The 26952-nt window shown below is 40.7% G+C and overlaps 1 protein-coding gene across 6 annotated transcripts in view; it reads right to left on the bottom strand.

The window, feature by feature from the left end:
- Window positions 1-359: 359 nt before the first annotated feature.
- The window catches only part of diaph2 (diaphanous-related formin 2), a 426654-nt gene continuing 400061 nt past the window's right edge, over window positions 360-26952 (bottom strand). For all 6 annotated transcript variants that reach the window (XM_086021885.1, XM_086021876.1, XM_086021922.1 and 3 more), the window contains one exon: window positions 360-4629. In XM_086021885.1, coding sequence (XP_085878011.1) covers window positions 4565-4629 — 65 coding nt within the window. In that variant the 3' untranslated portion in view covers window positions 360-4564. The remainder of the gene's footprint in view (window positions 4630-26952) is intronic.

Below are 26952 nucleotides of genomic sequence, written 5' to 3'. Positions count from 1 at the left end.
ACATGCTGGAACGCCCCGCAGTCGCTTCCCAACGGGACCCGATGTTACCACGGTGTTTGTTACATCAATCAGACGGCGCAATCCGACGCCGCGACACTTATCAATGTCCGACGTCAGATTGGTCTATCTAGGGCTAAAGCCTTTAGGGTTTAATCGAAGACTCTAAATTGCGAATGTGAGTGCGAATGGTTGTTTTAGTGCCTTGTGATTGCTGGTAACCGGTCCACGGTGCGCCCCAAAGTCAGCTCCGAGGATGAGGACAAACTCTGGACAGTAGAAAATGGATGGGTGGTGTTCCTGATGAACTGTGCTGACAGTGTATGTAGACTGCATGGAACACAACAACACAGAGACCAAGCTTGACTTCAGAAATCAGTTTATAAAACAAAAGTGGTTATTATTTAGTATCATATTCCAATACATAGTCAGTGGAAGGAGAGGGGCGCGTCATCCTTCTATTTTTCCTCTACTTTGTCCCGTCCACATTGTCGAGGATACAAACGGAGCAGGACGCAAACAGAAAGGCTTGTAAAGACAATCAAATTAACAAAGTCACGATAACGAGGAAGGTAGGCAGAGGGACGTGCAGCAGATTTACAACAAAGTCGCCACCAAATCGGCACCAAAAATATGTCGTGTTTGGTATCCGGGCGACAAACCAAATGAAGCGAGGCAGCTGGGGACTATTTGCCAAAATGAAACATTTCAGCAAATACGTTAGTCGTGGCAATTGGAACTCAGACAGAGCAAATATTTTCCTTTGTGAGGTAAAGTGACTGCAAACCACACCGTAAGCATTTTATTTATTATTAAAGTGCTAGCCATCCGTCGTTTACGAAAAAAAAAATGGCACCTTTTTTTTCCACATTTTGAATGCGATGCTTCATACCCCTGCTTGCTTCTCCTTAACACTGACCACCAGCACGTGTTTATGTAGCTAAAAAGACGTGGGGCCTTGAACACTACACACATAAATAATGAGACAGTTTGGATTTTGCTGTTTTCAACACAATTAGGGAGGGAACGCAAACACTTACAGGGACAATGAGTATATCGTCATGGTAGGAGGAGGAAAATGTTCCAATGCGTCTAGTCTAATTGTTTGTCGAAAGGAATATTTTACATGAAGCCCTCGAAAGCAGCCGTAGCAGCATTTGCAACCTCCACAAAGATCCAACATCACTTTTTTTTTTTAACACAATACCTTTGAGCTTCATACACAAAAAATACCACAGATAAGCCCCCCTTTGTCATCACATGAATATCCCAACCGCTACAATCAATGAATATATGTCCGTCGCACAATGGAGAAAATAGAAAACAGGCTTTCATGTCTGTACATTTTTACCAAACTGGATCCAAAAGAAAGCCATGATGCACATTTAAAATAGGAACAGTTTAAAAAAGATCAAATCAATGTTGTTGTTTTTTTTCAAATTAGAATTGGCCCAATCAAAAAGACAACATTGAAACAATGACATGAATTTAAAATAGAAAAAAAACTTCTTACACTACGTATATGTCTGATTCTTATGGAGAAGTATTAGAGACACATTGAGAAGAAAACAAATAGTACAATGAGAATTAAATAAAAGAAACAAATCATAATTAACAAGACAAAACCGTAGAGGAAAAAAAAGTACTTGGAGATTGACCAAAATCAAATTTAAAACAATTTTGGCAGTTTGAACTTTCATCATCTAGTAGGTTTCATTTTGTTTTTTGTTCCACTGCTGTCAAAAGTTTCAAAACTTTGCAATTCAATAAGAAAACATTTCCAAACTTTTGACTGCTAGTGTAATTCATCTCAAAGGGAAAATTCTATTTTTTGGGTTGTATTTAAATGTATTTAAATGCACAATCGTATTTCAAAAATGATTCTAAATATGGTTGGAATTGTACGTCACTTATGTTTTCTACTTCATACTGTATGTCAAATACATTTTAAACTGTTACTCAAAACATTGCCTGGACAGTTAAAAAATGTTCTATTACGGCGACAGGATTCAATTGGAAGATGTTTTTTTTTGTGGTCATACTTCGAGGTACCACTGGATTTCAATTTCAATCTCCATACATTTAAATGCACAAATTCCCATTTTTGCCCATTTTTTTTTTTTCAATGGCGGCACAGGCCATGCCGCAAGCGCGATGGTGGTTGGAGGCTCACCGGCTGAGACAAGCAGCATCTTGACTCTGGCCGTGGACTCATTGCTTGTTTTTGGCTGCATCTGCTTACAGTTGAGGGCAGCGAGCGGGTGGACCGCGCCACCGCAGGCATGAATACATGAATACGAGGCGGAGGCTCCGTTCCTAAACTGTGGCCGCAAAGCTCCAGGCGACTTCTCCACTATTTTGAACACGAAACAAGAATCAGGCGCGTGTTTGTTTGAATGTTTAAAACTTCATTAGCTGGGAGATGCTACTGAGAAGCAGCTGCGACGGAGAGCCCACCAGGGAAAGCTAGCTCTAATTTGCTGTCACCGACGCAGATTTCCTCAGTAGATTTTGCATACTTTATATGTTTTCTTTCCCCTCGCCTTGTTTTTTATATTGTTAATTTATGCATAAAATATGCCCGGTGGCTCACAATCGCCTAAAAACATGATGCATTTTGTTCAGTGGTATAAGATGCAAGCTGTTTGGAAGCTTAATTAACCAGGCATTGTTTTCTGTCCTGTTTCAAGGGGGAAATGAATGGGTGTTTATTTCAAATGAAAATATGACATTAAGATACAACGTAGGACCGCCACTGCTAAAAAGCATCTCTGAAAGGTGTCCATCAAAAGTCAATAAGGTCCTTCTTCTTTTGCAGAAGAATAAAAGGATTTTAAAAAATCTGATGGCAGAGCACTTAGGAGTCGCAAAACACTGATTTCAGATTGGGGGAGAGGGAGGGGGGAACTTTAAAAAAACACAAAATGATTCTGAGTAGAGTCTGCCAAGTAGTGGTCAAGTCTGCTTGTTTGGTGCACACCAAAGTTTAAGTGAATGTCCACACATGAGCAAACGAACCAGCCCCTTTTCCACAACGCGGTAGCAAGACTGGTTGTCAGGGCACTCTCACTATTGATGCCGCTCCTCTTTTAAAACCAGGCATGATTCTTTTTCATTTATTTTTATAGCTATACAGATCGGAGACATTCCATTCATTTCAGCAGTTCATTTTGATTATTCGTTAAGTAATATTCTAATTTCTTCAGATGGTGAATTTGGGGTTTTCATTAACTGTATGTTACAATCATGAAAAAATATTCCAATTTATAAAGGGGAACCTTGGACATACTGATATGAAGACGAGATACGCCAGCGTGATGTAGCAGCCAGGTTAACTACCGTGGCAGCTGTTGGCAGGCGCAACGTTCCCACCAAGGGCAACGCATGGTCATTGAAATTAAGTTGTAAATTGCTAATTTCTCAGATTTTTATGAGGTTTACATTTTTGTCAATGCCAACATGTGTGCCGTCAATACAGAATAATTATAGAAAAAGGCCCCAAATATTTGGACTTGTGAAAGGTTATTCTCAGTTTCTTTGTCATAACATAAGCTAGGGTTTGGCTGCGCGCTTTGTCTTTTCACACTTGATTCTCTTTTTTTTTCTATGTGTTAGTTTTTCCGGTAAATTTCAACTGGGAGTGACGGACAGCTTGAACCAAGCATGTCTCATTTCGAGAACTGTGCGAGCAAGAGTGTGAGGATGGGTGCTGAGAATACGTCAAAAACAAAACGATGTTTAAATGTGTGTTTAAAGCATGCGGAAGGGGTAAAACTACTTGATTATGAATGTACTTTTCAAATGTAGACTGCAGATTTTCATCAACTGCGAGTAGGTTTTGAATGCATTCCCGTGATAAATGGGGGTTCACTGTATTCACGCAAATGGCGGAAGAGTAGGTTCCCAGGACCCGGAGGAACAAGCAGGTACGGTGTTCTGGGAAAGGGGGCGTTTCAAAGCAATAACACTCACTTGGCGGGCTGCGGCAATTACCGTAGAGCCTCACATAAATACTCCGCCATAAAAACTGACCTGAAAAAATGGGGTTGAGAGGAATGTGTCAAGCCAAAGTAAACCCAGCACAATAAAAAAAACAAAAAAAACAAAAAACAAAGAAAAATGCCGTCAAGATGAAAGTGTGGAGTCGCATGCTATGAATTATCGGCACGGGCAGCGGCCGGCTCTGGTAGCTTTGCGGGATAACTCACGTCGACTCTCACGGTCAGTATCTTGTGTTTGTCTGCCTACAGCTTCTTCCAACTTGGGCGCTGAATTTCCTTGTAAAAAGCCAATGGGCGTTTTGTTAAAAGCACTCAAAGACTTCTTTGAGATGATGATGCTGTTGTCCTTGTGTTTTCATAAGCAGCGTAGCACCATCAGCCTTAAAATATTTTCCTCTATGATTTAAGAGAGGACAATATTTAAGAGTAACTGATAATGGATGATAACGCCTAAGGCATGAATGACTTGATGTTGTTGTTTTATTTTTTTGCATGAGTGTGAGAGGGTGGTTGGGAAGTCATCCAGGTGGTCTTTGGCGCTCATCCGGCGAGTCTGCGGGAGGGACTCATCGGGCTTGGTGGTTGGCGTTGTGACGTGAGCGGGACCTTTCGAGGACTGCACGCCGGTTGTCTGATCAGAAGAGGAAGAAAGAAAACAAATCAGAACCACGGAGAAAGAGGAGCCTTAGCTTCGTCATCAAACAAAGGGAACACAAGTGCTCACATGCAGATGCAAAGTGATGGCAGAGAAGCAAATGAAAGCCATTCCCAGCAAAGTTGCTCACATAAATAAACTTTGAAGATTGAATGTGTATTTGATTATGACAAAAGGCTGTGAATCATCGTTGTTAGTCGGCCTTACAGCCGCATCTCTTGTGCACGGCACAACAAAACGGCACTTATGTTGTCAGGGAGACTTGAGGATGCGCTGCTAATGAAATTAGAACTGGAGATGGATATTTAATTTCTGTTTATAGCCATGAGTCTACAACATTATGACTCTGACCAAACTATTTTCAAAATGACAATGTATGAATTCTGAGCATTTTTTTCATTTCTTGATGTTTCACAAAAAGTAATAGAAATTAGAGGGTGCAATTTGGGGGTGCACTAAAACTGCGAGCAATTAACAGCTTCCCAAAATGTTATGTTGTATCTGCCCATTATTAAAAGATTAAAACGTACCACATAAAATGATCCCATCATTTCCACCTCAGTTCACAACATTATGCTTTGACAACAAATGGCTTTTGCATTCTACCATTCAGCAGAGTGAAAAATATACACATGCGGCAAAGACTTCATAACTTCAGCTAATAACTCAAGACATACAAAGAACTTTTCTCAGTTGTGATGTTCCACTTCAGCATAGTACTTTCTTGAAACCAAATACTACTTTCCTATTGGCCAGAGCTTTGGAGCCATCTTGTGGCATATAAGGGAATTAAAGTGGAAGTCAACGGAAACATTATCTTGAGAGTATTATGTTCTATGCAGCCCCATTAGTCCAAGCACGACATTCTGGTTAACATCGCGTTTGTGGAATATGAGTTAAGCAGTAAAATCCACACATTTTGGTCCATCTCAGGCCGCAATGGAATTGACATCACAATTGCTCAGGGCTCGGGTAACGATCAATCATGACTCAGCTTCAGAAAGCAGGCGAGCCGTGATTGGTCATGACCTGAACCCTGAGCAACTGTGATGTCATTTTCAGTAGGCAGAAAGTGGCAAAAATGGCCGCCCCCTGAGATGACTAAAACCGGGTGGATTTTGCTGCTTAACTCATATTCCCCAAATGCAATATTAATCAGAATGCCGTGTTTTGACTAGTGGAGGTGCATAGAACACACTATTGCAAAGAAACGTTTGGGGTTGGCTTCCGCTTTAAAGTAAGGGCACTAAAAAACAAGTATTGCTGAGTTTTTCAGCAGATAGCTAAACTCGGTTCCGCAGAATAAAACAGCACGTGAACTTGTGAGTAGAGACAACAGCTCATTGCACAAAGTAGCACGATAAGATTATGCCTAGAAGCTTTTAAATTTTGGTGAAATGAGTGTTCATTTTGTATGTCGGCCATGATTGTGGAGTGTGTTGGAGAGGAACAAAAATGGAAAAAAACTGTTCTTTGCCTGAATTGAAAGATTATTATTATTATTATTATTATTGCCCGAAGACTGCTGGGATAGGCTCCAGCACTCCCCGCGACCCTTGCGAGGATAAGCGGTATAGATAATGGATGGATGGATTTACAAAAAGTAATAGAAAGGGAGAGATTAAATCTACTTCTATTATTTCTTGTAGGGGATATTAATTTGAAGTTTGTATTCGTGCTGGAGTTCAGAGGTTCCACTGCATCCCCAATACACCCCAGTAATTATAATTCAGACTCAGATTGTGCCAAGTCACACATAGGTGTTTTTTTTTTGTTTTTTTTTATGGCTAGCATACTGACAGAATCATCAAGCACTGTGTTCTCCAAGCATGTCACCCATGGACAATGCCAGCCGCTCGCCATCCTTTCCGCAGACGCACGTGGCTCCACACAAGCAGGAAGTTCCTGGAGATGATTTCCTGTGATTACCAAACGAGCCACCGCGTTGACAGTGCCAGCAGAGGGGTGCCAGCCACCCCAGACTGAGCGCTGTTTAATGGCACACGCTCCTTCGATCATGTCAGGTAATGAGCAGAGAGTGATGGCGCCACACACACACTAATAAACACAGCAGAAGCGCTTCCTGTTTGTGCTCTGTCTCCCAACATGCAGATGGCGCACAGGAGGAGACAAGGAAGACAGATCAGTGATTTAGGCGTGCATGGACAAACAACATCGCTGCTCATCAACATGACATCAGTCACCATGATGTCTACAGGTGGAGACTGACTCGCTTTCCGAGCGACATGCACAAAAAGGAGGCGCAAAGAAACAAAGTTACAATTGAATTAATAATAGAATTGTGACTGGGTCAGTGTTGATGTAAAGCAGGACTTTCCCTTTAAACTGCACCATAACTTCTGTAAACTGAGTATTGAGCATCTATGGAAGGGGGCGGGGGGCTCAGTTTTGTACACATCAATGAATAACACGCCTCAATGCTGAAATAAAAGTAGTGCTTTCTCTTTAAACGACATCTTAAACTTCAGATACTACTGACCATCAGTTGGGGCTAAGTTGTTAACTTAAGAGAGATCTCTATTTTGTACGATTAACACAGTGAATAATAGAATTCTAATCGAGTCAGTGGTGAAATAAAGTTGCACTTTTTCTTTAGACTGTAGCGTAACAGGCGTCGTTTAAGGCCTAGGTAGGCCAAAATGACGTTGGCCAACAGTGACAGACGCTTACGCCCTGTGGCGTCCGGCCGGCTGTCGGCACGTCACACTGGCAAAACACACCGCGACGACAGACAGCGACGCTGACCATTAAAGTATCTTCTGCGCATGCGTGAGATGTAATACCCTTCCATACCATCGCCGCCGGTAGTCACTATTTCTCATTGTTAGAAAAATCCAACCGGAAAGCTGTTGGCCGGGGGTGGAAACGTAAACAATGTATTCGGCTCTATTCTTCGCTCACGATGAACTCCCACGCGAAGTAAACCATCACGTTCTTTGACCCGATATTGTGAAATACTTAAATTGTCAACCCTCGCTCTTGTACTTGTAAGAAGATTAAGGCAGCGAAGGCGTGCTCACTGCTTATCCGCATTTGTCACATCCCGTTGGTGCTCCGCACGCTGATTTGCTAGCTAACAGCCAATAGGAGTGACCAAATGTCACGACTGGCGACGCCGATTCAACAAACGCCTCCAAGATGCTTACGACACTACGACGGTGGCCACTACACTAATCAGACGGCGCTTAAAGACGCCACGGCGCTTAACGACCTGTGTCGTCGGTTTGGTGTATCAGGGCCTTTAGAGGTAAGGCTTTTACTCGGGAAGTGGGAGTGATGGGAGAGACCACTATTTTATACAATGGAATAATACGCATAAATAAAATAAATCCTACAGGGTCATTATGAAATTAATTCTTCACTTTCTCTTTGAACTTCAGATTTACAGCTGCCACTGGCTGTAGCCTACACGGTGGTATCAGTCAGAGTAGTAGGATTTCATGTTTTGTAATTTTACACAAGGGAGAAGAAAAATTGTTGACTTGAGGTGTGGCACTATTCAAGTGCAGTACTTGATAAGCTCATCTAATTGAGTTTAATTCAAAATTGCCTGTGAATATTGACAGTTAAATATGCAGCTTTAATTGTCAACACTACAGTAAGCGTGCACATTTTATTCAATCTGGTGGTAAATATTCAAAAAGCAGCTTACAGGCATGCACGGAAGCCTACTAGCCGTGCATTCAGAGGCGCAGTGCTGAAGTACACGATAAGGCTTTTGTCAGACGGCATTTACAAAAAAAGGACACAAACTTCCGTGAGAGCCTCTCGAATGACTTTTTTTCTTTTGAAATCCTCAGCTTGTATTGCAGCCACTAGCTTGAACTCAATTGGACACGTCGAGCAGAGACACACTGTTCACGTTCATACAAAGGAGGCGAGTTCTATTTAAAAGCCAACATAGTACCACAAGATCTCAGAGACACACTTGTTGAATTTTTCCTGATGCCTTTTGATGCCTCCTTTACCTTCTTTCTTCCAGAGATTACTAAAGAAGTATTTTTCACTTATTGTACTCAGCTTGCTATCTTGCAATATGTTAGCGTAGCAACTGCTACTCGATCTGCATGATGTAAAATGCTTGTGAAACTGACTTTGCATTTTCTCTGCTCATTTTGTTTCATGTTAGCATTCTACCGATCTCTGTAGGATACAGCGCAAGAGTAGCTAGCTGTTCATTGAGGACTTCTGGTGTTAACATTATGGATCCACTCAGGCTGTGAGCAAGAGATGTGTTAGCATCCTAGCTGTTAGCGCTGTAGCACTGGGCAAGGTCAACTCCCAACATACTGTTGGCTATGTGTCACAAATGTCATATTATAGGTAAGCAACTGGCCCATTTAAACACTTTCACTCTAATAGGTTCGTTTTTGTTTATTTATCATCATTCATGTATCACACTAAAGCTGTTCTTGTGCATTTTGGAGCTCAAGTTATTCAACAAATGTGAACAAAGATGTACTCTATATAGGATATCTTTCCCTTAAAATGTACACGTAAATACATTCAAAACCTGAATTGGGTACTTAGACGTGCAGTGTAAATCCAGCCACAGTGCCTCTCCCAACACACTGCTGACGCACGCACACTCTCCCCGCATTGCTATGTGGAAAAGGCAAGCATTGTGTTGCGAGCACACAAGCGTATCCTTGCGTTTATATCATGATGATCCCTGCCACGAGGGAGAGGCTCTGAATAAGACAAGGGTAATAGAAGGAGGAGAGGATGCCAAGATTACTAAACAGGCAAGGCAAAGGCCTTAAGCCGGCACAGTCAACCCACAACCCTCTCAGGCCCCCTTTTGGAGGGCCTCCAGTGAGACGTCATTTCATGTTACGGTGGACGATAGAGAAACCCCGCCGGATTCCCCCCTTCCATCACGCTGACTTTTTTGCTCCTGTCATCTGCGGCTAATTGCGCAGACTTACATCATGATAAAACACTTTCATCTGCATGAGAAGAGCTGGCACTCGTCCCTTAAACGCTTTGAGAAAGGAATGCCTAGTGGGATTACCCCCTGAGTGGTCAGCATAAAGAGGAAGAATTTGGGGAAAGCATTATGATGCGTTGGGTTAAACATCTGGATAGCGACTGTCTCTGGGCTTCGAACATCACACTAAAACTTAGGGATGGCACCTGGAAACTGCTGCCGACGGTAGAACTGGAAGTGGGCTAAATCCATTTAACTCATTAACTGCCAGACATTTTCAGACCCAATTCCTGGGATTGAATGGCTGGACTGTGAAAAGACATATAAAACCCTTTTTGGCAGGGAATGAGTTAATATAGTAGTGACTTGACTTACATATTTTTCAAATTATGAGCAGTCGCTTGATCATTCCTTTCTTCCTTTGAATTGGAAGCAAACTTCACTTGCGCTTTCTGACGTTTATGAATGGGACAAAATGAAAACACTCTTATGCAGCATGGAGAAAATGCTAACAGTGAAATAACCATGTGGTGAATGGCTAACTGAATCTGGAGTCAGAGCTCCTGATGTCACTGACACTCACTAGGCCACTATATGTAGAAAAAAAAAAAAAAAAAAAAAAAAAATATATATATATATATATATATATATATATATATATATATATATATATATATATAAAACACATGTATATATATATATATATATATATATATATATATATATATATATATATATATATATATATATATATATATAACACATGTATATAATTGTTTAATGTGTTGGGGGGGCATGATAGGACATAAAAGCCATTTTCTCTGAAAAGTACATCTGGTTACATATTGTAGTCAAAGCCAAATGTTTTCTTGTACATTTCCTTTCTAAATGTTGATGAGAAGACATTGAAAGCAGACCTTGAGACGGGGATGTAAATGTCGCTGAAAGAATGTGCCACTTTCTCACAAACAAATTAAGGACATGATTTCCCTGTTACTTCCTTCCCATTTCTGACTCGCTCTCCTCGTCACTCTGCACTTCGTTCTTTGATGAGGTGAAACATCATAAATTCGATTATATCTCAGGCCCGACACATTGTGTTTTGGCTTGCTGTCAAAAGGGAGAGCATCTCTAGCAAGAGCCGTAACCTCCTATCACCTCTTTTCATCTCCCTCGCACCACTTCCTCACCCACTCCCCACCTCCCCAAGCTCCAGAGTAATGGAACTCCCTACACGGAGACAAGATATGGCGTATAAATGGAATGCAGGGGGAGAGGAGCTATTTCTTCCAGGCGAAAGTTATGGCCCGGGTATCGCAAAACTACAGTTGCGGCAAAAACAGCTGCGGATTCGGCGGAAAGAGTAATCACTCCCAACAAGTATCGCGGGATAGAAAATAGCTCAACTGGAGAATAAAAGGCAGTGGCCGGTGGAGGAAAAAGGGCAACATTGGTCCTTTTCTCTTCCGTATTGTTTGTCGCCCCGTGATTTAAGAAGCAGATGAAATCAAGATGAAAGATAAGACTTGAAAGAAATTAATTGCTATAGATGACCAGAGTGTATCCCGCCAGACATCTTTTTCATTTTTTGTATGTTGGTAAATTCTCTTAAAAAAACCCTCACGCTATCACGGGCAAGTGCTTTCTCATTATATGTAGCCTGGTTACAAAACGTGAGAGGAAGAGCGCCGATTTTTCTGCTCCTGTATGACAAGAGCTTCCAATAACACTCCCTTTAGCAGTTTCTCTTTTCTTAAGGACCATTCTGATTGGTTAGCGCTTTATTTACATCTCTGGGGTAAGTTCAACATGCTTCCACCTACATATGCAACAGCTTCCTCCTTCAGCCACGGAAGGATATCGCTAGTTTTCAGATCACAGCAATGTGTTATGCACGTTGCCAATGATACGTAGCAAGAAGAATTACAACATCCATTTTACAATAATATCAATATCCGTTTGCTCGTCAATGCCAAGATCGCTCGTATATCGAAAATAGTACATAAACAGAGGTCATTTTTCTATGAAAATTTTGTGTGAAACCCAAATTGTATGCAAAAAGGAGCATTCGTAACTCAAGGTTGAACTGAACAAGAATGTGCACTTTAGTTATTAAAAATAGTTTATCTTAGGGGTGGGCGATATGACGATATTAGATCGTTAAGCGGTTTAACGTGTTCACATTCTCATAAAGCCGAAAGATCTTTTGATTGTCTACATGGCACATTCCAAACAGTTTAGCTCTATGGCGGCGCAAAGGCGCTGACGCGTATCCGCGACCAACCAATCACAGCACGCACAGTGCACCGTGCGTGACACTCCCCGTCTTCCCTGTTTGTTAGTATAGTGGGAAGCTATAGCGGAAAGTAAAAACAAAGCAGAGTTGGTCCCGAAAACAAACTCCACATCTACAGTGTCGATTTGGTTTGGCTTTTCCTTGGAGGATAAAGTGAAAACCAGTTATTTGCAAAGTTGGCAGAGACTCGGTTCGGACGTCAGCGCCGACAGCCAAAGCAAACGGAGATCAGACCATTGGTAGCCGGAGGCAGCCGCTAGCTCCAAGCTAACGCAACCCACGGTAACACAGTCAATTAACAAGAGCACTCCATATGAAAAAAACAAGCCGGATGGATGGATGGTACATTTAAATAAATTTAATTAAATTATGAAGTCCATTTGCATACAACAGTAATAATAACAATAACATCATCATACTATTTGATTTCCTTTTTATTAATATATTTCACCACATTATTGTTTTGTGTGAAATATTTTTGGAATCTTAATATTCTAATGTTTGTTGACTGGCCCGGATACCAATGAAAAATGGCTCTTTGCCCAAATTTGTTTTTCTTTTTCAACTTTGTTGTCGCTCCTAACCCATCAAATGTCCTCTATGGTTGAGATTTTATTTTCATACTCAACTCATAAAATAAACATTTGCATACGAGCAAGTGCTGCGATTCCATTCACGGCTCGAAAGTCGGGTGAAATTACCTTCAGAGCGTGCTCTCTCTTCAATAGCTCTGTTGAGCGAGAACATGTTGTACTGTGGGGGACCGATGGAGGAATAGGCTGCATTTATGCACATTACGTCTGGCCAATCGCAAAAAAGCAAAGGAAAATTTGCACTGATGTGACATTTTTTGCGTGGCAGTTCAGAGGCTACTTTTTCATAAAAGCAGCCTGGATCATAAAATGGAATCCAAGGGAGGGAAGTTGCGACATGCCGTTGTCGAGGAGGAGGTTGGGGTGGGGGGTTTGAATTGTAACGGAGGGTGGGGGTTATAATGGCTACATTCACTAACTGGGTCAGTCGGCAACTTCGCCAGGCAAGCACATCACGGTACCCAGTGAGATAGAGTGCTGATAGAGACATGAAGAGATTAACCACATCCCGCGCTGTCAAAAGTGATTGCATGTGTTATGGTCACCGTGCTCTCTGCTTATCACCGTTTATCTCAACACACTGTCAGCTAAACCCTGCTTGCCCCTCGCATTCGTGTACACATAGCGGGAACGTGCATGCCAAGCCTCAATACTGGGAGGTTTGTGTTGGTGTCCAAATTCCTGTTGTTAGAGTGTTTATTGCTTTCTGTGCCCACTGGGTGGGGTTTTCAAATCAGGGAAGGCCAGCTTTTCTGAGTAAACACTGGAGGTAATGTCAGTAACAAGGGGGGATTTAGCAGAGGAAAACTACACATTGGGAGAAAACAAGACAAAACACAGAGCACCGAGTGTCTACATATCGGAGGGAGAGTGGGTGCATTTCAGTATCTTGCCTCAGCATGTTTCTGTAGGCCTGTCTTACCTCTGCCATGCCACCAGAACACATCACGCACGAGGATTGCAGCCCCCACACTTGCACATCCTCTGGCATTTGTATACTCCCTTCTTATTCAAGCAACACAAACTGGCAGCAGCAACCACAATCCACAAGCACGTGTTGCAGTAAGCGTGGCGCTGGTAAACTTGAGCAGAACCACAAGAAGGGGGATATAAAGCAGGCATTAGGCCATCGTGTTCACAAATGTAAAACCCTGCCAAGTTATATGGATGATGGACACTTGCATAAACGTTGCTTTTCCAATTCAGATGAAGTCATTTTTGAAGGGGTTTGGATAACACTAAAAAGATTTGGAGATGCATGCTTTTCTTTTTATCGCATAAATTTCTCTGTTGTTAATGACAATTTTAAATCGATTTCAGAGCAAAGTAATAAGACACTTGATAAATCTTGAGAAATGAGATGTGTACAAATATAACTGAATGTAGAAATTTAAATCTGGAAGAAGCCATAAACAGACCCTCGCATGCCCATTTTCATGGCGAATTACCGTCAAACTTTGAGGCCATTTTCATGTTGATTGGTTGCCTTAAATCCACATTTTCTTAAAGATACTTGTGCTTGCAAAAAATTCTGAGCTTTCTCGCTTGCAAAGGCCCCCAAATTTGGATTCATTCCTCTATTCATGGGCCCTTTGTTTTAAGATTATTTTCTATTATAAAACCGGAAGGAATTACGTTATTGTAGCGGAAGCATTAATTGGATTACATTAGACTAAAACATAGAGCAGTGGCATACACATGAATCTAAACTACCGTAAAAGCACAGACAATGAAATGTGGTCCCAATATGTTGCATTAAAGGGGTGTCAATTATTAAGCAACCACTGGAGGTTACCTCATTAAAATCACCGGGCGGGACAGTCAGACTAGCCCACCTAATAGTACGTACTACAGTTGAATATTCGGAATATTGATGTATTATTGTTTTTGTCTGCAGCTTAAATGTTGATGGTTGCAGAGTTATTTTTATGCAGTTATTTATTTGGGCATCTTAATTGGAAATAGACATTAAATTAGAATAGGGAGCTTTACACCTGCAGTGTAAATCCAGCCTGAGAGAATACACTGGTGGAGGTATTGTGGAATACCACCACAAGCCACAAAATGCTGTCTCTTTATGGCTGTTACCTCCAATGGCCGATAATTCTAAATTTTGGTTTACCAAAAAAGGTAGAAACGAGTTTTAAGGGTGGTGTGAGTGGGGCTAATCATTCTCTTTGAAACTTTAACACTTCTCATGTTGCTGTTTGTGTTCGTGAAAAAAAAATAACCCTGACTTCGCTCCACTTAACTGGGTAAAATAAACTGAACAATTTCTCTTGGCATTTTGGGAGGGAAGCTAGGCACACGTGGCCCAAACGAAGCGTTATACAAAAACACTTTGGCAACCCATCAGCGCCCGAGGCAAAACTCCCAGCCCTGACTACCCTGCTCAGCGGTGCTGTTTCAGGAGGCCGGCTTCAAACTAAGCAGAAACATGAAAGAAACAAATATCCTCAAGAGGAAAATCCCTGCTCACCTGCCGTTTGACTTTTCTGTTTTTTTTTCATACTTTGAAGCAACTCTCAAGTATTGTTCGACTTACAGGTCCAACAGGATTCTAAAACATGAAGCCGTCTTTGTATAAGTTAGCCGTTCTCATGCATTCCACTTTGTTTGGAGGCCTCGGCGGCTTTGTGAACCGCCCAATGACCACGAGGCATGCATGGAGCACGGACAGAAGCACAGATGGAGCGAGGCGCCAAAGCCTGCTTTTCTCTGACCTGAGCCAGGAAGAGAGAGTCATCCATCAGGCCAAGGAACACTGGTGCCTAGGGGGGGCCCGTCACTGATCCTCTAAGACTGATTGGACCTATGCGGGAGGCCAGACCCCCTGACTACATTGACATCAGTGTCTGGCTTGCTCCACCGGGGCTTGAACCGCGCCGCACTGAGCCAAAGCAGTGACCTGCTTCCGTTTGGATGCTGTGAGGGAGCTATTTAGATCACAGATAAGATAGCACGCTGCATGGGAGAGGATCTTAGGGAAAACACACACAAAACTTCACGTGTAGATAGAAAATGCTCCTTGTTTATATTCCGATGCCTTATATGTTTAGTTTGACGCTCATACGAGAGCCGTGCAATCTGTTAGACGTAATAATGTTTTCACTTTGACTGACAGTGGTATGTTACTGATGCGGTCCAAAAATAATCTATCACCAAAATGTAGCTTTTAGCTGTCAAATAACACAAATATATATCATTGTTATTTGTATTTATCATTAAAAGAAACACAATATTTGGCCATATACGCATTACATCAGAATATGTTTATTACTGAAGTAGCTTTGAGTGAGCCATAAATTCAATTATCATGCCATACATTTTGAGCTTGAGCTAGTCAATAAGTACTTGCAATAAAATAAATATAGTCAGGCATATAGTCACTGTCCAAAAGTAAGTATAAGAAAGTGTGTTTAAAGACAAGAAAATGAAATCTCTGATGTTTACTGATTGGTCCTTCTTGTTGTGATTGTACAAGCCCAATTCCATTGAAGTTGGGAAGTTAAAGTAAAATGTCAATCAAAACAGAATACGTGCTCAACCTATATATAATTGAAGACATCACAAAGAGAACATATTTAATGTTCAAAGTGCTAAACTTTTTTTTTCTTCAAATAATCATGAACTTACAATTTTATGGCTGCAACACATTCCCAAAAAGCTGTGACAGGGTCATGTTTACCACTGTGTTACATCAACTTTTTTTTTTAACAACGTTAAATAAACGTTTGGCAACTGAGGACACTAATTGTTGAAGCTGTGTAGGTGGAATTCTTTCCCATTCTTGCTTAATGTACAGGTTCAGCTGTTCAACAGTCCGGGGTCTCGGTTGTCATGCTTTATAATGCCCCGAACATTTTCAACGGCACACAGGTCTGAAGTGCAGGCAGGCGTCCATGAAAAAGATGTTGCTTGGATGGCAGCAAATGTTTCTCCAAAACCTGCATGTATCTTTCAGCATTAATGGTGCCTTGACAGATGTGTAAGTTACCCATGCCATTGGCATTAACACGGCCTTATACATCACAGATGTTGGCTTTTGAATTTTGTGTTCATAACAGTCCTGATGGTTCTTTTTCCCTTTGGCCCGGAGGACATGGCATCCACAATTTCCCAAAACAATTTGAAGAGTGGACTCGTCAGACCGCAAAACCCTTTTACACTTTGCATCCGTCCATATTAGATGAGCTCGGGCCTAGAGAAGCCGGCGGTGAATCTGGGACTTGTTGATAAATGGCTTTTGCTTCGTGTAGTAGAGTTTTAAGTTGCACTTTGGGATGTAGCGCCAAATTGTATTTACTGCCATTGGTTTTCTGAAGTGCTCCTGAGCCCATCCATCTGGTGATATCCTTGACACATGTCAGTTTTTGATGCAGTGCCACCTGAGGAATCAAAGATCACGGGCATTCAATGTTGGTTTTCGGCCTTGCCACTTCCATTGCAGTGATTTCTTCAGATTCTCTGAACCTTTGGACCGTAGATGATGAAATCCCTAAATTCCCTGCAACCGTACATTGACGAACAATGTCCCGACTATTTTTTCACACAGTTGTTCACAAAGAGGTGAACCTCGCCCCACCTTTGCTTGTTAATGACTGAACAATTTAGGGAAGCTCCTTTTATTCCCAATCATGGCCCCAACAGCTTCCAGTTAGACTATTCACCTGTGGGAAGTTTCAAACAGGTGTTTTATGAGCATTCCTCAACTTTCTCAGTCTTTTTGCCACCTGTCCTAGCTTTTTTGGAACATGTTGCAGCCATAAAATTCCAAGTTAATGATTATTTGCTAAAAATAATAACGTTGACCAGTTTAAACATTAAATATCTTGTCTTTGTAGTGTATGCAATCAAATATAGGTTGAACGTGACTTGCAAATCATTGTAATCTGTTTTTGTTGACATTTTACACTATGTCCCAACTTCAATGGAATTGGGGTTGTACTTTTCAGAGCTTTGAAGCTGCACGGCACTGTTTTATAAATGGATATACATCAGTTGTACTATATATACTGTTCTGACACTTAGAGCTAAATAAGATGAAATCTCCCAGGTGCCTCTCATTATGATGCAGTGCAAAAACGACAACCGCCATGCACGATCTATGTAAAGGCACATCCTAGTACCTACTGTATTGAATCTGATTAAACTATTAGCTTGAGTGAGGGTACCAAATGAAGTGTAAATTACAGTCATTGAAACGGTGTAAAAGCGCTAATGAAGTGCAAAGTGAAGTTTGACTGGACGACTTCATCGCCGAGTGGGCCGATGGAGCCGAGGCAAGCCGCATGATTGACAGGCGAGGGCGTAGCCGGAGCGCTAGTTAGACGAATGAAAACCAAGATATAGTTTGACAGACAGATGGGTGCCTAAATGGCTGGTTGGGCACAGTGATAAGGTAAATCGGCTGATGGATCACCAAGCAAATGCGGGAGGAGGAAGAAAGAAAATATAAAAGAGAAGAAAGGCAAAAAGCCCGCAGACAACAAATGATGGGCTGATAAACACAGATGGATTGTGATGATACACGTAGAGGCGGGGTGAGATCCATCGATTGGCCCTTGTTTTTTTTTTTTTCTATTTGGGCTTAGCCGAGTGGAGCTCTGATGGCGCTGCTATCTATCTGTTTGTGATGCAGATGGCAAGATAGTGACACATCTCAGTCCCCGGAGAGCTCGGATGTCACCCTATCACCTTCACTGGTGACATAAACACTTTGCAAGAAATTACTGTTACATGGAATTAACTTGTGTAAAACATGTAATACGTTAGTAACCAAAGGAAACAAACACCATACTTTTTTTTCAAGATCCAACCTAATCATGTCAATTTACAACCAGTGCTGAAGAATTTGACAAAACGTGTAAGTGTCTTAACATTAAATGAAAAAAAAGCAAAACTGTTGTGCTAGAGAAGAAATGAGGGCAGTCAAATCAGGGGGCGGAAAAAGGAAACAAAACAAGAAAAATCATCGAGGAAAGTTTACTTACATCTCTGATTAAAAATTGTGTCGACCGGTGTCTGTCTGCTAGAAATTCTGCATGCCAACTAATTCACGAGTTAAATGAGTGATGCGGGCATGAGAGATTCACTTGATACATCACAATCACATCCGAGCTTCTAATTGGCCCAAATCTATGGGAGGGAGGTGTAATTGGTTTAGTATTTTGGTGTCATTTTTGTGCTGGTCCCCAGATTGTAAACTGCAAAATTTGAATTGCAAATTTCCCCATTGTGAGATTTATACTGGTTATCTAATGTCATGAAATATTTAGGTATTCACTTAAAAAAATATATATGACATGATAATTAATAGCAAATTAGTTCCTTGCTGCCAAGCTATGGTTCATGGACCTAATGGTCGCTGGAAGCCAGTTTGGAACCCCTGCTCCATGTAACATATTGGCATTGTATCTGCGGATTTGGACAATATACTGTGATTCCCAGAACAGCGGTAGTATTTACTGAAGAATGCATCAAAGTTTTTGAGAGTCTTTAAATGTAGAAATTTTACAATTCTTTGAGCACGACAAAATGGAAGCCCTGACAATCTGGTGCCTCATTACTGCTGCTTGTTGTTTATCACGCCAAAAAGGAAGACAAGTGTATTTGAAGATTACAGCCAAAAGGGTGATTGAGTGTGTCTTTTGTGTGTGTGTGTGTGTGTGTGTGGGGGGGGGGTGCTCTCCTGTAGTTGGAAAGGTGGCTGTTCTCTTGGCGGCTGCTTGAGGGACATGCGGGGGCGTCGGGCGCGTCGTTCGAGCCCCCCGATGAGTGTGGCGGCGCTTATAATAGACAGGGAAAGCTCCGAAAGCGCGCCCTTTTGGAAGAGAGGCATCTCTCAACATCTGACAGCAGACAAGGCTTCGGCTGCACAATGACACCTTCACCAGGATGACAAACAAACACACATCACCCGCTTGATCCTCTTGAACACATATAAGTTTGCCAGCACATGTTCTAAATGCCCCACCAACACACACACACACACACACAAACAAACATATATATCCACACACTAATCCGTTTGGGTGGGAAGACGATATCCGACAGGTGGAATCTTAGCATCGTGTTGACAGTATTAAAACCAATAAAACAAGGCCAGCTATAAAAAGATGCTGCATTCCCTCCAAGAATTTGTGTTAACGCCATGTCGTAGCTGCTCACTGTGGAAAAAAATATGGTGCATCTCTACGAATGGTATTGCATTGCTGTCAAAAAAGTGCACGCCACTTAAATAAGATAGGGAAGCGCAAGTGTAGCTTTTGAAGATTTTGCAGTAAATGTGTCAATCCTATGGAAGGAGATCTGCACTTGTTCCACACAACTTGACATTTTTCACAAGCAGGAAGAATTTCTAAATAAAGTCAAGTGTGGTGGGAAGGTGCAAAATACTTCACGTACCAAAAATGTGAGGCTTAATTCCAACATTTATCTAGTTCATCCATGTTTCCATTTTCCATACTGCTGATCCTGTTCGGGTGGGCGGAAGGCAGATTACTTGCTGGACTGGTCTTCATCGACCAATCACGGCTCAGCTGTTTTCTGAGCTGAGCATGCAACTGTGATGTCATTTGCAGTCGACAGCAAGTGACAAAATGGCCGCCCCTTGAGATAGCTAAAAAAAGGTTGGATTTTACCACTTGCGACCCTTGTTAGGATAAGCCGTGTGGATAACGGACGGATGGAACTCATATTCCACAAACACAATTTCAATCAGAATGCCGTGTTTGGACTAGCGTGGCTGCAAATAACATATTATTGTTAAGACATTTTTGGGTTACTTCCCCTTTTAAAGCAGCCTAGATTTACCTTATGAAAAAGTCTACTCATCTTAATGCAAACAAACAACACAAAATGCTATTGACATACAGTTGGTATCAACAGTCACACTTTTAGAATCAACTAATACATAATCTCAAATGGTGTAGCAACAAATATAACGATACTCACAGGAATGCATTCTTTATCCTCTGTGATAAACAACTAATACTAGAGCATCTTACTGATGAATTTTACAGTAGTAGCAGAAAAAGGAGTCTATTATTCTTTGTTTGTGTTTGCATGACTGCAGTATTATATTGCCCCTTGGTTGCACAAGGGGGCACACCAGAAGGAGCAGCACAAGGAATTGGATTGCAGCATTTAATCATGAAGCATAAACTTTTTCATTCTTCGCATTTATATTTCATAATTTATTACTCTGTTTTTATAAAGTAAAATATTACAGAGTGCTAGGTTAAAAAAAACCAAAATAAAAACAGTAGACCCCATACTCACTGGTTCAATATATTGTTTTCAAATAAGTGAATGTTAGACTTTATGAAGCACTTTGGACACAATATAGTGAAGATCAGGGGTCACCACCAACCCTTTTGAAAGTGAGAGCTTCTTCTTGGGTACTGATTAGTGCGAAGGGCTACCAATTTGATACACGATTCTAAAACAACAAATGCTCAAATTACATTTTTGTTAAGACGGTGATCATGTTAACGATTTCTCAATCCAAAACCATTGAATTGGACCGGTCCTATCCAAAGGACAAAACCAGCTACTTCCTAAATATTACATGATTAGAAGTTTTATACTGCATATTCGTTTTAAGAAGGTAACAGAGGGGTAGCCAATCATTAGCAGCAGGTGCTAATGGTCGTCAGTGCAGTCCTTACTGTTGCGACAATGCACTTCAATCGCTGAAGATCCCCTCCTCGTTCAACCTCGGGATTCTCATGGCCCCCTCGCGAGTGAAGCCCAACTTGCCTTAATAAAACATGATGATGTGTGTTATTTATTTTTTATTCTGCTTTTTGATGTCTCCCAGTGTGCAGCGTGAGTGGTGCTGGGGATCATAGCAAGTGAGCAGACGCGCTCCTCACCATCAGACCCATTTGGCCGAGCGAGGACGCTCCCTTCTGTTCGCAAGTGAGGGGGCCTCCAGAAAGACTTCTTCACTTTCTCTTCTTTTAGCATAAATCATTCATGGCCAGAGATGCTCCCACATGTACATAAAACACCGGCACCCGTCCTGTGATGTGCTACACTTTGCTACCTTCATGTTTTTGCTTGTGCCTCGCCTGCGTGGCTGTCAACACTGGTTGCGGGGTACAAGAGTTAAAGCAATCGTGCAAGACACCGGCTAAAGGAGCACCTGTGACGTTCAAATTCAAGAATTGACACGTATTCACTCAAAAGTAAGTTTGGTAGTTTTTTAACTACTCTTACATAATTTTACTTTCGGATGATTAAAATAAACAAAAATACTTTCATTGAATCACAGAGAAGCAATTTTAATTCATAATACTTTAAAACACAGGTGGCCCGTCATATGATTTTATGTGCCCAGCAAGACCAAATTGCGTGAGCCCACTTTGTTTCTTTGCCAAAATCTAAGTCAGAATTACAAATTATCTAATCTTTTTATAACATCGCGAGATTGAAAGCATTTCTATTCTCAAACACATTATTTTCCTTGACTTTTTTCCCAAACCAGATACTCATCAAGTTAATGCGCATATATAATAACCGGAGATGGGGATTCTGCCCGTCCCGGATGGATGCCCATTTTGGGGACGGAGGATGAGAAGTTTTTTTTTTCTTAAAAGGATGTAAGTAAGGATGGAAGAGGGTTTTCGCCCTCTATTCATCCCTAACCGGGTCTGCTATGGACTGACTGAAGTTGTGTTGGGTTCTTCTAACAAGCCGAACACTTAAAGCTATGACCCGGAAGTGGAAGTTCTTTGCTCTCCTCCTAAAATAACATGAGGTTATTTTGCAATAATCTTTTTAAATGCAAAATGAAGCAATAAAAACTCAAAACTTATTGCATTAGTGCAGTCAAGCGATAACATTTTTCAATTAATAATCACAAAATGTTCCATCATTGATGGCGATTAATCACATTTTTCAACTACAATTGTTTTACGAAAAGTTGGAACACATATTTACTTGAGTAAAATCTTGGAATTAATGTAGGAGAAAATATTAAAAGTTTATTTAGATTCAAACTATTCCAACAACTTTCTTTGATCCTTGAATACGACTGATATGATGAACGATACATCAAAGACATACAACTAATGGTATGGTATGGAATTTGGATTTGCGCAAATTATTTTGGATTTCTTCAGTGAGCCGTCGAGCAACTTTTTAAAATAAAACGTAAAAGTCGTCTTTGCGTCAGCCGCCACACGACGTAAATACAACTGAGTTACTTTTTTTTTTACCATTTTATAACATTTAAATTAATCTCCATAGTTAACGCTTTACCTCTGACAGCCTTAATTCTAATGCAAAAGATTTGCAATAAAACACAATAGTATATTAGTATAGTAAATTTTAAATATTCTCATGGTATCCCCTGTTGGGCTCTGTAGTCTGATGAACGACGGAAGTTGTGTTGGCAGCTAAATGCTATCTTGGTTAAACGGTTGTAAACAACTCAACCATTCACGATTCTCCCAGCCGGTAAGTGGATGTGAAGAGGAAATTAGCCAGCTAATGAGCTTTAAATAATATTTATGAGTGCACAGACACTTTCCCCCGGCCCCCCACACACATATCTACCTTGACAAAGATTAATAATGCTTAGTTTTGTTTGACTTGTATCAATAACTACATGATTAATGAAGAAAGTTTGAATTGTCATACTGACAGCTAGGGTTGTTCGATTTTGCCTAACAAGAAAATCCCGATTATTTTCTCTCAAACCCGATTTTACGAATAGATTTCTTTGTAAAATAAAAAATAATGAAAAATGAAGTATTTTGAATGTCTTTTATTTAAACTTAATTTTTCAACAATCCATTGGGATTAACCGCATTTTACTTACACAATAGATTTCAGATCTGTTCTTAATTAAACCAATAATGAAAGAAGAAAGTGCATATACCACCTGAAACGAAATCAACATGAGAGAAGTTTACAGTCAGTTCTGTAAACCAAACAATCTGTCAGCAAGTAATTTTGCCAACCAGCTAGTGACTAGCCTTTCACCTTTCTCCCTGGTCTTACTTAAACAAAAATCAATCATTAGTGCAAAACTGTCACTCAATAATACAATGCACTGTCAAGCTTAAGCATAGTGCAGCTGGACCAGAGGTCCGTTGTAAAGGAGAAAAAAAAGGGACGCCTTTCAGACGTTGAGTAACTTGCTCACGGGTTGTGTTGTACATGCGGGGCACACACTACACTACAGATCTAAATTTGCCCGATTTATTAACTCAACGCTCACTTGCCTGAGCAAATAGCAGAATCGCCGGTAGCCATGGATGTTGTCGTTGTTTTGGACTGCGTGCTCGTGGGAGGAAACGGAAATGCAGAGGAAACTACGGTGGCTTAGATTAAAAAATTTTTTTTAAAAACGAACGTGCAGATTTGAACATTTTTAACATTGTTTTATCCAGAAAATTCGGTTTCGGTTCAAAATCACTTAATCGAGCAGCCCTACTAACAACAGTGAATAAAATATGTTTAAAAAAAGGGATAAGCAAAATGGAACAGAACCTGGATAAAATGAAGAATATTGATAAAATTTGCTGTGATAAAATTAAAACAGAATAAGCGAAAGGAAATGATGAATGGAAAATGAAATCCAATTAAAATAAAACCACATGCAGTAGAAAATGAATGTGAAATAAACATAATGGGGGAAAAACAGGATAAGCGTAAGAAAAGCAATGGATGGGTGAACAGAATGAATTCAAACTGGCAGAAGAAAATAGAGGGATCTAAAATAAAAGTAAATAAACTTGGTTAAGTGGAAGAAAATGGATGGATGGATAGAAGGCACAAAGATTTTGCAAAATATGAAGTTACACAAAAGAAAATGGATGGATTGATGATAAATAAGGATGCAGCTCTTGGATTGGATTTCATTATACTGATAAAATAAATGATACATCCAGTGTGTGTGTATAAGCTTCTTGTTAGGGTCATAGGTTTCTTTTAATCGCCTGCAGCCTGACAACACCACGCCACAGACCAGACATCTCAGGCGACAATGGATTCTGTTAAAATGAAAAATTAATCCGTGGCCTTCACTTATTTATCAAGGAGGAAGATGCTTTTTTTTTCTTTTTTTTTCCCCCCAGAAGGGATGCCCTCCAGAGACATGGCGCTCACATGCCAGGCAGCCCGCCACCGCCACTCTGCCCACAAGCCTTTCAATAAAACAAGCAAACAACACAATTCCAACACGTATAAATAAATAAGTGGTGAATTAAGTGCTGTACGCCGACTCCCTAAGTGAGGTCACTCATCACACTTTAATGGGGGAAGAGGGGCTTGAGGAGGGAGGAAGGCTGGCCAAAGTTAGACCTCATCCATCCATAGCGCTCATTTTTTTCCCCACTGTCTTTGAGGCAAGGCAAGGCAAGGCAGTGTTATTTATATAGCACATTTCATACAAGAGGGAACCTCCATGTGCTCCACACAAGCAAAGACAACACCTACAAGCATTTATAAACACAGTTAACACTTCAAAAGCAAAGTAGAGAAAACAAAAGCAACCAACAAAACTACAACATATAAGCAGAAAACTTTCAAAACATTTAAAAGTAAAGAAATAAAAGTGGGTTTCTAAAATATATAAAATAATTAAAAAAAAAAGATTAAAATTGTCTAGCAAAGGTATGAGAAAAAAGCAACATTTTTAACCTGAATTTTAAAGCATTTACACTCGGGGCTGACTTCACTTATTCCATTTGCGCGCAGCGTAACAGCTAAATGCAGCTTCACCATGTTTACCTTGAACTCTCAGTGCCACTAACTGACCCAAGTCTGCAGATCTCAAAGCCCTACAAGGTTTATATTCAATCAGCATTTCATTCATGTCTTCAGGACCCAAACCATTCTGTGATTTATAGACCAGCAGCAAAATTTTCAAATCTATTCTACACTTAATTGGGAGCCAGTGTCAAGCCTTTAGGACTGGAGTAATATGTTCCGATCTCTTTGGTCTGGTAAGAACCCTCTGAATGAGCTGCAGCTGTTTGATGCTCTTTTGAGGGAGACCAGTAAGAAGACCGTTACAATAATCAAGTCTACTGGAGATGAAAGCATGGATACGTATCTCCAGGTCTGCTTGCAGCATGCAACCCTTCAGTCTGGATATATTTTTCAGCTGATAAAAGGCTGATTTAGTGATTGATTGTATATGATTGCTTAAAGTCAGGTCTGAGTCTATCAGTACCCCAAGATTTCGGACTTGGTCTTTGGTTTCTAAAGACGGTGACTCCAGGTGTTATCTAACAGCAATCCTCTTTGCTTTATTGCCGAAAACAATTACCTCTGTTTTGTTTTGGTTTAGCTGAAGGAAATTTTGGTTCATCCAGTTGTTAATTTGCTCTAGACAGTGACACAATACGCTGATTGAACTGGTGTCATTTGGGGACATTGATATATATAGCTGTGTGTCATCTGCATTGTGAACTGTGATAGGCAACATTGGTGTTCTGAAGCATTTGACCCAAAGGTAACATATACAGACTGAACAGAAGGGGCCCAAGGACTGACCCTTGAGGAACCCCACATGTCAAGGCGCTCCGATCTGATTCAAGACTTCCAATGGTCACAAAGTAACTTCTTTCCTCTAAGTAAGACCTAAACCATTTTAGGACTGTTCTATTTAATCCCACCCAAGTTTCCAACCTGTTCAACAGTATGTTCTGATCAATTGTATCAAATGCTGCACTGAGATTTTCAGGTTCATCAATTAGACATTTAAAAATAAGACACCAAAAGAGGGAAGACGCTCAATTTCTTTGTTACCAGCTTGCAAGGAGAAGCGAAGAGAAAACACACTATATTGCTGCGCAACAGTCCGCGAAGCAATACTTTTCTCGAAATTCTAAAAAAAGGCTTCGCTCCCCTTTCTTTTTATTGAGTTTTGAAGTCCCTGATAACATGGGTTTTTCCAACCTAAGGGTGGGGTTCATGCAAGCTGTTGGAAACACGTGAACTTGTACTTCTATGTGTGTGTTTATTACTGTGTACATGTGTACAAACATCATATCGGCATTTCGTTATTTCAGCTGTTGCGGAATGATATAAAAACGTGGCACTCCCATGCTTCTCCATCTTCACTTTGCGACAGAAGCACACTTCTTCACCCAAATATATATTCTGCAACCCATTAATACCATTGCTCTAAACTAAAACTACTAAACCACACAACACTATATGAATATAACATTATCAAATCACCCAGGATTATATGTTCATTCAACCTCAGCATGATAGGCAAACATGTGGCAGCTATTTGGTGATTAATAACAAGCAAATGTGGGATAACTATTAAATAATTATTCCTTCAGAGATACAATAAGACTAGCACCGACCCCTTGCCTGTGTCAATGTTCAATCTTATGTAATTTACTACTTTGATAAGAGCTGTTTCTGTACTGTGATGAGGCCGGAATCTTGATTGGAATTTATAAAAAAGTCCGTTCGAGTTCAAG

Source organism: Filicampus tigris, chromosome 2 (assembly GCF_054856515.1).
Source record: "Filicampus tigris isolate MCC_2025a chromosome 2, RoL_Ftig_1.0, whole genome shotgun sequence".
Taxonomy (NCBI): domain Eukaryota; kingdom Metazoa; phylum Chordata; class Actinopteri; order Syngnathiformes; family Syngnathidae; genus Filicampus; species Filicampus tigris.
Note: the sequence above shows the minus strand (reverse complement) of the source record. Positions and strands in the feature narration are given on the sequence as shown.